This window comes from Mustela putorius, unplaced genomic scaffold, assembly GCF_011764305.1.
Source record: "Mustela putorius furo isolate JIRA1106 unplaced genomic scaffold, ASM1176430v1.1 tig00003858_pilon_pilon_pilon, whole genome shotgun sequence".
In the NCBI taxonomy this organism is placed as follows: domain Eukaryota; kingdom Metazoa; phylum Chordata; class Mammalia; order Carnivora; family Mustelidae; genus Mustela; species Mustela putorius.
The window spans coordinates 21,070,098-21,082,317 of NW_025422010.1; the positions used below are offsets into that span (position 1 = coordinate 21,070,098).

General features: G+C 42.4%; 1 protein-coding gene across 1 annotated transcript in view; it reads right to left on the minus strand.

Moving 5' to 3' along the window:
* Positions 1-2,040: 2,040 nt before the first annotated feature.
* The window catches only part of ZNF521 (zinc finger protein 521), a 277,307-nt gene continuing 267,127 nt past the window's right edge, over positions 2,041-12,220 (minus strand). The window contains 1 exon segment of the mRNA XM_004742857.3: positions 2,041-2,851. Coding sequence (XP_004742914.1) covers positions 2,822-2,851 — 30 coding nt within the window. The 3' untranslated portion in view covers positions 2,041-2,821.

A 12,220-nucleotide genomic window follows, 5' to 3' on the forward strand; every position in this document is an offset into this window, starting at 1 on the left:
CTAATCTTTACGTTGCATTCTTAGGGAATGGAGTACGAAATAAATACAGGCAAGGTAACAAGCAAAGGAGGGACTGGCAGTTCCATGCATAGCTCAGTCGCTTCGAGCTGACAAACCGCTGGCTAAGGAAGGAGCCGCTGCTTTTGAATGATCAGTGATTCCCACAGGATCCAGCTAGCGGAGCTCCTAAGGGTCAGCTCCTTCCACCTCCAGCCTGGCCTGGGAAGAGGCTGATCTGGGGGTGTCAGAGGAACCCAGTGGCCAGCTGAGTGACGGCCTGTAGGAGAATAAGTACCAGCTTCTGCGACTTCCTGAGAACCCACGTCCTGCTGTTTACTAGAAATCTGGAAAGTCTCTAAGAGTCGAGGCTGTGAAAGGCCATGGGGGATACATCCCTGGGATAACACCTGCTTTCTGTCAATGAAGAGCACCTCACTTTTAGCGAAATATAACCCACTCGTTAATACCAGCAGTTTTAAAGCCTTTTAAAAAATCATTATTAAGCGTGGCTATTCCATTTTAAATGCAATATCCTTGCAGAGACCAGAGATCTTAATTTTTTTTAAATATAGCTGAGTATTTTAATTATGAATGTACTTGCATATTCTCAGCATACTTCATTATTTATGTAGCTGGTGAAAAAGCTTTTTAATTAAATAGCATGCTGGCAATCCGTTGTGAAATGTATAGATGTAGGTTTTCCTTGCATTAAAGAACTAAATACACACACGAAACACGGGCCAGCACGCGTACTTTAATCACCATGAGGTATTTGTTTCTGAAGGATCTTAACATTTGACCAATTTCTTCATTGGTAACAAAATAAATAGTGTAATTTTCCAGCACTCTGCATGGCTATTCACGTTTAATGCACTCAATTAATTTGGAGATGGAGTAGAGCGATGGTTCTCAAAGTGGGGTCCCCACACGTGCAGCAGCGGCATCACCCGAGAACTTCTTAGAATTGCAAAATTTGGAACCCCAGCCCAGGCCCACTGAATCAGTGATTCTGGGCGTCAGGGGGATACCCTCTGCTATCACGAGCCTTCCAGGTGACCCCGATGCAGGCTAAGGTTGGAGAACCACGCGGGAGCGTTCTGCCTTGTGGTGCTGGCCGTCTGGGTTTCACACCCGGGGCCCCTGCTTCCATCCCCCCCATTCAAAAAGTGCCCGTTGAGGATTCTTGCTCCTTTTAATGTTTAAAGGGCCTGAGGTCCTCCGAGTTTTGAAGAGCTTAAAAAGAGTCATTGCGAGTGAAATATTTGAAGCCCGACGTGGTTGGAAGTTGCCCGTCAGTATCAGGTGCATACTCACCAATTTTGACGAAACAGGGATCCTAGGACTCAACTCACGCTTTGCCATTCTCTCCTTTTCCGCAACATAAAGGCTCTGACCTTAGAGCTCCGGCTCATGCCTCATTGTGTCGCAGGCTGTGGTGCCAGCCGTCTTCCAGGGACACCCCATGCCCTTGTCAAGGCTGATGACCAGGCTGCATTGCCTCACTCGGCCGGAGGGGGCCAAGACCAGGAGGCAGAGTGATGTGGAGAAGGCCACAAAGGGAGTCAGCGCCCGAGTTAGCTAGCACCAACAGCCGCCCCCGGCTCCCTGCTCTGTGCTTTGTCTTCTCAATGAACAAAGCTGCTTCTTAAGTACACATAAGCCAAACTGCCTTTCAAATTGCAGCCATCTACTTGGAGTTCAGATTTGCACAGCATGACATGAATTGGGCTGCAAATTATGCAGAAAACAGCCATCACATCCATCTGTGATGTCAGAATCCACCAGTACAATGTGACCTGGTAGTATCTGGGAGAGGAGACGTATATTGGGTCTGATTCTTTCCCTATGCAGTATGATGAATATCCGCCCGGCTGTATTTGGCCCAGAGTGAAAAGGTTAAATATGATTGAGGTTATGCCTGTGATATGCACAAGAACAGATTTCACTTCCAAGGGTGCAGGCGATTAGGTTTTTTTTTTTTTTTTTTTTTTTTAATGGTAGAGTAACTAGAAAAAGAAAACACACAAATACACTCATACCTAATGGTAAACTGAATTTATTTCCTCTTGGAAAACAATTCCAGTAATCTCCAGGTTCAGACCGCAGAGTAAACATTAATAACAGTAACATACAGGTTAGTTCAACTGATTCAAGAATTTGGCTGTGTGAAATCATTAAGGAAAACCTTGAACACTCAAAGCTTCAAATGTATCCAGGAAAAAAAAAAATCTTTGACAGTCTACATAACAACTATTGCATATATAGTGATGCTACCTGTCACATTGCAAGGCTTACAAATATATATACGGGCCTTATCCAGCTGTGGGGTTCTGTTCGGCGAGAACATCTCTTCGTGGTGTGCGAGAATCTTCAGCAATAAAAAATAGTCTTGGATTTAACCGTTGATATACCAAAAGAGAAATTCTAGGCTTAAGTGGAAATAAAAGGAAGTCCAAACAGAGTCTTATTTGAAACGGCTGTTTTAATCTGTCTTCCTCGAAAATACTTTCTCTTAAGCCATTTTGCTCACATTTTTTTTTTTTTAAGCTTGCCTGAATAGGGCCCAAGTCCACTCGTCTTTATAAGACCATCTTAGTATCAGACGACATAATACATGTGCAACACTTTATATACAAGGAGTCTATCTGGTGCTCAAAAGTTCAAACACATGAACATCCAACAGTTTTGATAATACAAGTTTTATGGTACAATACAATGTTTCTGAATATTATACATTAACAATGAACGTTTCGTGCAAAGAGTAAAACATGTTCCCTTTTTGTGCCACAAAAGTCATTCTCCTTGAGAGACCGTATTTGCACTAACTGCTGTGTTGGGTCATCGTATGGTTCTGTAATAAAAAAGAAAGAGGGGGAAAAAAAAAAACTTAAGTGATCTTATTGTCATCAGACAGAGGATCTATACATGCTGGTTCACTGATAAAAATGTGACTGTGTTTCTGCACCCCACCCCTAAGGGGGTGTTCGTGGGGACCCCCAGTGAGTACCGGGGGGAGAGGTAGGGCCAGGGGCCTATAGGAGGTGAGATGACTGGCCTGTACCTTTCCTTTTTTCTCGGCCTCTGCCAGCCTTCCACTGTCTCTTCTTATCAAAGTAAGACCCATTTTTCAAAGACCACAGTAGCACGATTTTAACAGTTTTCTTTATCTGTGTGTTATTTCCCTTACAAAAGCTTTTGGTCTCACCACTCTTAGATGGGAACATCTTGACTGCAGAGGCTCTATCTGTTGCTGAATGCGGTCTTTACAGGCCAATAACCCAGAGGGGGCAAGATGCTTCTCCCGCTCCTATTCTGGGGTGGGCTTGGGGCTGGCACTCCAAGGCTCAAGAACACATCAGAGCGCTGCAAAGACCCCCAAGCCCAGCGGAAGCCGCCTTTGTGGTACTTGGGTTGTCTTCTTTCCAACCACATAGCACGTTCCCTCTCTGAGTGGACACCCCACTTCTCAACGGTGAGAGGACAACTGTATACACAGACCTGCAGCCTACAATGAGGGATGGCCCCACACCCCGGGCATGCTGCTGATGGCCTGATTTGCCCCTTCCCTCCTCTGCATTTCCCCTGAGCCAGGATCTCCCACCTGTCAGCTTATACACAGTCCCCTGCCCCATCCTTTCTGCTCAGAACCTGGAGGTCTAGCTCTGAATATAATCACTTCCATGTTCATCCCATTGAAAACCGAGTTCTCCCTCCTCTGATTTCCTCCTGATTTATACTAAGAGTACACATCTTAGGTCTTCTGGTTATTTGCAGGCCTAGCTCTTTCCTTATGTCAGAAATTCTGGTGTCCATTCATTTATTCATTGCTTCATAAACATCTGTTGAACACGTGTATCACGACCTGGCATGGCCCTCAGCAACGCCCTCATCATAGAGACCCGGCCAATAGAGTAACTGCTAGGCAAGGGCGATTGAAGAGCCTCCCAAATGTGCACAGTTTGAAGAAGAAAGTCACATGACCACAAAATGACAAGGTAATATGGCAGGATCAGATCTCAAATGAACATAGAAATGCCATGACTACTCCTAACTCTGCCTAGACTTTGGAGAAGGTGCTGCAATGGAGGTAATACATGACATCTAAGTTGAGGCTGGAAACATGAGAACGTATTGGGCACTCCAAGCCAACACATTCACACGAGCAAAGGCAATGAAGCAAGAATACACAAGGTATGTTCTTGGACCTGCAACTCCTTTAGGTTGGATGGAGTCTCCTAGGGTATCCTGAACCAAGAGTACGGATGAGAAAGGAAGACAGAAGGTAGTTCAGGGTCAGATTATGAAGATCCTTTTGTACCTTTTTTACCTTGCTACGGAGTTCAGATTTTGTCATGGAGCTGAACGGCAGCCATGAAGTTTTTTAAGTGGCGTTTTTAAGCCTTAAAGGTCTTTGTTATCTCTTCATCGCCCACAACTAGCAAACTTCGTGGTCTGTGCACACCTGCTGAATAACCAGACGCCTGCCCAGTCAGGGCTGAGAGCGCCAGTGAGGGAGATGGGAGATCTGTGACGAGAACCCAGGCTTTCCATTCTCTATTTCAAACTTAGCCCATTTTTGAAGCCTGGCAACAAATAATGACGAGGAACATTATGTCACTCTCTCTTATTGAAAACAAACCTATTTTTATTAATTTAGTGATTCAGCTCGATCTTTTTTCCTTCTTAGGAGCCCTAGCCTAACAGTGCATATGGAATAGTTTTTATGCCAGTCCTCTTTTTCTTTGTTACGATTTCTAAATTTGAAAATTATTTTTCACCAACAGGTAGACAGAAAGGGTAATCAAAATACTGATGAGACTACTTTCTTAAAAATAAACCCAAAGGTGATGGGAGAGTTTATGAACAATACAAATCTCATTTGCTCAAAATATCATATCTAAGCTTTCTTATACCCTTTGTTATCTCAAACGGTCAAGTCTGATCAGGTTTTTTTTTTTAAAGATTTTATTTATTTATCAGAGAGAGGGGGGCGGGGAGAGAGCGAGCACAGGCAGACAGAATGGCAGGCAGAGGCATAGGGAGAAGCAGGCTCCCCGCCAAGCAAGGAGCCCGATGTGGGATTCGATCCCAGGACGCTGGGATCATGACCTGAGCCGAAGGCAGCTGCTTAACCAACTGAGCCACCCAGGCGTCCCTGATCAGGTTTTTCATTGGTGACAAAAAGTTGCCTAAATGATAGGACACTGATGGGTGGTGGGAGATTTCTTTTTTTCTTTCTTTCTTTTTTTTTTTTTTTACCCATAATCAAAGCTTAAAAAAATCGATTTCATAACATTAGTTTTAAATGTGTAAGTGCTTACAATGGACATTCTGCATTCAATAGGATTCTAGAGGTTAATAAAGGAAGATATATCGCAGTGTCTCCAGTGTTTTTTTTGTGTGTGTCTCTACTGAGATACCGCAAAACAAGAACCTAACACAAATCAGCTGTAATAGTGGGCAACAGTTGTGTCTCAGACATTTTCATCCTAAACCAGAGCCATACAAGCCTCTTCAGAGGTGCAGGGAAATGAACGAATACATATGAGTCACTTATTGCAATGGACCAAAGTTGTTACTGTAAAGGAGTTATGTTTTGCATATTAAGAGAGAAGAAGATAAATCATTCGAGAGAAGGACAAGATTATGGCTTGTGAAATTCAAGCTCACACAAAAATAAAGAGGCCTAATATAAATGAGGTCTAAATGGGAAATCTGGTGTGAAACATGGTCAAGGCAGGAAGTTCTCTTGCTGTGGAGATGCCTGCATAGAACTGAGATCAATTATTGCCATTTTTTCCACCCACCCCAGTTTTTTTTTTTTTTTTTGGCTCCAGTTCAAATCAAAGGAGGGCTGAGTAAGTCCAGGTGACCCCAGCCAGTCTTGGTGTCCACCCCTGGTAGTGACTGTCAAGATGGGAAAAGGGCATCCAGCTAGGTGGTCTCAGGTAATGGGCATATGTGCCTTGAAAACAAAAGAAAACCAGTCCTCAAAGGCTTTCCTCACCCCATTTGGGGGATCCCTGGGCTATGTCTGTTCCCCTCCCCCAGGTTTTATTATGAGTCCCTGAAAAGAGAAACGGCCCAATTTCATTTTCTGAAGGAAGAAGGAATGGGTGTCTCGACTGCACAGGTTGGGTTGGCTTTCAGGGGTTGGAGAGAGCCGACTGAGAGAGATTCTAGACTTCACAGAGGATCCTCTGGTAAGAGAAACCGGAAGTTGCGTCACGGGAGCCCTCTGTGGTTTTTTGTTTGTTTGTTTGTTTGTTTTTTTAAACTCCTAGACATGATTTCTTCAGAACCAGAGAAAAAGGAGCAAGAGGGAAAGACGAAGAGGAGAGGAGAGACGCGCAGAGCACAAAGCGAGGGTAGGCCACGAGCATGGTTCCCGCTTGTTCGGGCTCTTTCCCTGACAGGAGCCGGTCCCCTCGTCACCGCAGGACAGACGCGGACGCCCAGCGCGGGGAAGAGGCCGCCGGGCCGGCAGCGGGCAGCCTTCTCGGCCTGAGCGTTCCGGCGCTTCACGTCCAGGGGAAACCCCGACACCAGCACAGAGCAGGGGGTCCTCTCGCCACTCTCACACGGCGATTCACAGTCCCCAACGCACTTGAAGGCAGTGCCAGCTTCTGAGGAAAAAGATCTGTTCCAGGGGAGGGAAAGTGTTTTACATAATCGAGGAGAACATCCGCGCGAGTCCACGGGGGCGTGTGAGGGGGCGACGACAGAAAAGGAAGTGGGAAGAGAAGAAAACTTCTGAAATCCCACAGAGAGCTATATTCTACTCTGCAAAAAGCCATCTCTTGGAGACCCCATGTCTAAGTAACTGAAAATTGCAAACCATTAATCCCAGTTATGAGCAGTTGTTTTACACGAGGGGGGCCTATGCTAAAAAAAAAAAAAAAAAAAAAAAAAAAAAAAAAAAAGAGAGAGAGAGAGAAAAGGAAAAAAGAACGAAACACAAAAAACACACACACAAAAACCCAAATCCACAGCACACCTTAAAGCTTAAAAGGAGATCCATCTACGTAGGATACCTTAATAGCCAGGTTTCAAAAAACAAAAAACAACAACAACAAAAAAACGAAAGAACAAAATAAAACACCAAACAAACAAACAAACAAAAAAAAACAACAACAAAAAAAAACCAAAAAACCACAAACGCCCCACAACACTCTCCTTACTGAAAAGGGCTCCATTGGGGAGGAGTGTGTTCTTTTTCTTTTTTTTTTTCCCCTATAAATGTGAAATTAAACTTAGAAAGCTAAAAAACAGACAAGGACTTTCAAAATTCCCTTCTAGCACTATGTATTTCTTTTAAAATACGACATGCCTTTCATTTTACAAGACTGGAATTCTCATTTTGGGCTTGGCACTCTAACAAATGATTAATTCAGCCTCCTTCTTTCTGAGAGCTGACCACATTTACTGGTCAAACGGTTTAATCCTATTTAAAATGCAATCCAAGCAAAATATTTTTGAACAAAAATAAAACCCCCGCAATCTCCCGAAACTGCTCACCTTGGCCAAGTTATCCCGTTTTTCCTGTGATCTTGATGTGAATTGGAATATTTGCACCAATAACAATGATGGAGTGAACCTTTGGAGGAAAGCCAGGGGGAATCTACCTTCCCAGGGAGGAAAAATGAAGTCCCCGCCCCCAAAAGTTGTGCCCACAGATCGCCCTCGTTTGTCCAATATTTTGGCAGAGACCACGTCTCGCCTGTGCTTTGTAACTCTCTGTTGGCATCAGCAAAATGTTAAGTAGCAATGGTAATAAAAATAAAAACTGCATTTGAATGGAAGTTTTGTGTGATCTGTTGATTCAAAGATGTTAATCATTTTTACCATGACTTGTCTATTTATAGAGCCCTTTGTCTCGAACAAATTCTGACAAGCTTTTAAAACTAAGAAAAAGAGCCAGCATGCTATTTTAAAAAGGAATGAAAAGAAGAAAAAAAAATAACAAGCTTTCCACTAATTCACCACGCCATTAGAATCCCGAATTTAAACTGCAGTTGTATTCAATTTAAATGAGATGTTTTCCAACCAGATGAAATAGTAGGGCAATTGTGGCTCTGTAACAATGCAAGGCGGGAAGAAATAAAAGAAATATAAAGATTAAATGTGGCTGTTTCTTTCAACAGATGGTGACAGCGCCTGGCAGCATGTTGTTTTTTCTTTAGTTGAAGAAAGCAAACATCCGTAATCAATCATCACTGATTAACTAATTATATTACCCTTCCTTTTATCACGAGGGTTGGACCTTTATCTGTAAACACTATGGATAATCTGTAGGCTTGGATTTTTCCAGAGGCATATGCCAGTACACACAGAGTCCGGCAGTTACAAGCTGCACGCAGAATCCCACTATTACCATCCACCTTTAAGCCCTTACCGCTTTATTTTTTATTTTATTTTATTTTTTTTTTTAAACAAAAGCAATTGGTTTCCAACAGGCTGGATAATAAGTCTTTTGACCTGCATTCTTCTTTGACCCATTAAGGTCACCCCTGAGCTCGGGCATCTAGCTGACTTAGGAAATGCCTCCAAGTCCTACATTTCATCTCCTGCCCACTCAAAATAAAGCTTTCTTTAAATGTGTCTGTACGGGTCCCTGAAGGCCAAAGAGGCATCCCTGTAGTGGGCAATGGAGGGACAGAAGCTTCTGCCTTTATTAATGAATGCAGACCATTATGAGTCTGGCTGGCTCCTTCCCTGTTCCCAGAAGCATATACTGTACGTGACTTAAAATGCTAGAATATTGACACAAAGCGAGCCGGGCACCCCTAAGGAAAATTACTCCTTGGATATAATGTAGGCTCGTAACAGCTATTAGAGTACAAAATAAAACCCTCCGGGATCAAACTGACATATACCGCATTCCACCTAGTCCTCAAACATTAGAAGAATTTCTTTGTGAAGGCATTCTCAAGGACAGCATTAAACTGACTTTTGTAGCAATCTGCAACAGCTTTTTGGCTCAGAGCTTTTAGTACTAAATCTCTGGTTTGAATCAATACAAGTACTATATCTTCTACATTAATCAATACATTTGGTTCAATACATGTTCTATTAAATTATACTTTCTAATCAAGATTTTTACATTTCCACCCTCTCTCTTTTTCACCCCCAACTTCTTTTGCTAGTGAGACAGTTTTAAAAGTGTACATAGCTAATGATGACAGGATACAGGGTTATTTCTCCCACACTCTAGAGAAATACTATGGCGAGGGGCGGCCTTTAGGCCCCTTAATAAGGTTAACGGGATGTGAATGTAATAAATGAACATTTGCAAAGTCCCCACAACTACAAAAGTACTCTGAGTCTTAAATTAATTAAATGTGAATTCCTATAGCTCTCAAAGCACCATCAGTAATGTTCTAAAAATGGCACTGAAGACCCAAATTGTCCAAAAGTACCAATCAGATACCATTTTGCCACCCAAAGTTTCCCTGTCCACAATCCATACACTTCTTAGCTGGAGAACTTCGGGGGACTTGTGTTTTTGTGGACCTTATCTGGTGACCAGCAGGAACATGTATGTGGGTATGTGCATTTTTGTAAGACCTATTTCAATGAATATTCTTTAAAAGATAGAAATGTAATAGTTCCCAAAGTGCTTTGGGACTCTAAAAAACATATTCATGGCCATTTTCATAGCCAGAGAAGTTCACTCTTTGGTAGAATTTTACTTTGGTAGAATTTACTAAAATAGGGTTCTATTCTTTTGTTTTGACATAATCAGTGGCATTTCAGAAACTGTCATAATATGCTTTTGCCTCTCCCTCTAATGCCATGAATGTTGCATTTATCATGTTTGCACTGACAGAACTTCCCTTTTTATTTTTTTCATATGGTAATACTATCGCCATGAACTTACAGAGACTCTGATGCTTTTTCTTCTGACATTTAATACTTCACATGGGCTTGGCCTGACGTCTCAAAGCATTTTCCAGACAACACCAAGATGAATTAAAGCAAAAGGTGAAACTGTCATCAAAAGTGACCAGAAAAATACAAGATACTAATGATAGGAAAGGACCATTAGGTTATCTCATTTGTCCCCTTGCTGGAACAGAGTTGTTTTATAAAGTTTATACTCTAGGCTAATTTTCAATGGTTCTGGCAATGAAATTTCCATCACATTTCCCATAGGAAACAATTTCACATCTCAGTAAACTTCAGGGAGGAACATTTCTATTATTGTTGTTGTTCTTTAGACATTCACGCAAAATAGGCCTAGCAAAGGATGGTCTGAGATAACCTTGAAATACATGGACATTGGCATGTTCATGACTTTATGTTCAGAAGTCTTAAACATATATTTGCAGCATTAAGTTCTATCTCATCCAAAGTAACCCAAAAGACAATCCAGTAAACCATTTCTTAGTCATTATACACACTGTGTCACTTGGTTGCTTCGTTCTAGAGAGAAGCCTACAAATTAAATAGATTCTAGAAGGCCAGTGGGACTTGCCTTTCAACAGCCAACCCTGCCACTATTGACATATTGGGCTGGACAATTCTTTGCTGAGGGTGGAGGTATCCCCTGCCCTGTTGGATATTCAGCAGCATCTCTGGCCTCTATCAAAAACGGGCCAGCTGTGGCAACCACTAATGTCTCTAGACATTGCCACATATTCCTTAGTGGGGGAAAAAAAATCTCCCCCAATGAGGACCACTGCTTTACAGTGTTTTGGAAAACCCATCGAACCTGTTGTGCCATTCTTATGTATGCTTAGTCTTTAGTCCAAGAGGTATCTTCTCCACCAAATTTAAAAAGCAAGCAAACAAAATGGATAGCAAAAGGGACATATATGCTGCATTGAACTATATCATATGGCATCTAAAAATATAGTCAATGGGTGAATCTTAAAAAAAAAAAAAAAGGCGGGGGGGGTCACCTGGGTGGCTCAGTCGTTAAGCATCTATGTCTGGCTCAGGTCATGATCCCAGCATCCTGGGATCCAGCCCTGCATCAGGCTCCCTGCTCAGCAGGAAGCCCGCTTCTCCCTCTCCCGCTCCCTCTGCTGGTGTTCCCTCTCGCTGTATCTCTCTGTGTCAAATAAATAAATAAGTAAATAAAGTCTTTAAAAAATAAAAATAAAATAAAATAAAATATAGTCAATGGATGAGAATGGGTGATTGCAGAGAAATCGGGGAAAGGATATATAATGTCCTTTTAGATATATAATAAATGGTAGTGCATGTATGAACAATTGAATGTCTCCAGAAAACATCGACTCTTTCACAACTGACCACCCATGTACCATCAGTGAATAAAGGCAGTCCATTTTCACGGCAATTAATCAATGTCCTGGTTTAGGAATATTTGCAATCTAACAAGGGATAAATACTGAACTCTGGAAATTAATTTTTAAGGTGTGGCTAGTTGAACTATCTATTTTGAACAAACTGCACAGACATCATCCTTAATTTGCTGGTTTAGATTTAATAGCAGGAGTCGATTCTACCTGTAAGTAATGAATGTATCAGAGAACCAAAGACATGTTTTCAGAGCTGGGAGGGTCCTAGCAGCATCTGTTCCATTATCTCATTTTATAGATGAGGAAATTAAGACCCAGAGAATGTAAGCCAACTTTCAAGGTCTTATATGTCCTCCAGTGGCTCCACTGGCTTTGGGCATGAAGCAATTGCTGAGTGACAGTGGTTGACGTGTTCTAATCCCTGGGTCGGACCAGCAGCAGAGATGGCGGATACTGACCAACATGGGTGGACAGGGTGTTATGGACCATAAAGAAAGTACACCTTGGACCTCTTATGAGAGAGGAGTCATACTTGCCTGGTGCTAGAGGAGGAGGAGGAATGAGGGGCTGCAGAGGGAGAGTAAGCATGAATCAGGCTGAGAATCCATAGGCATAGACTGTCTGGGACAGGAAGTCATCTGTGCGGCTGGAGACCATTCAGGCTGGCCGGGCAGGGAGTGGGGTCCCACTTGAAGAAGACCCTATCTTCATTACAGGTATTCTTTCTGACAACCGCAAACCAAGAGGGCAGAGCCTATGGTGGTTACCAATGTTGCAAGAATACTCATTTAATTCACTTAGTCTTGGTCTAATACATCTCCAGAAGCCTAAGCAAAGACTGATTTTAAAAATAATGCCATGTCCAAATTGCTAATGTAGAACAATTTCTAGAATTTTGACAATTAAACATCAAAGACAAATAAAACAAGCCACTCAGGTCCACCAGTTTCAAA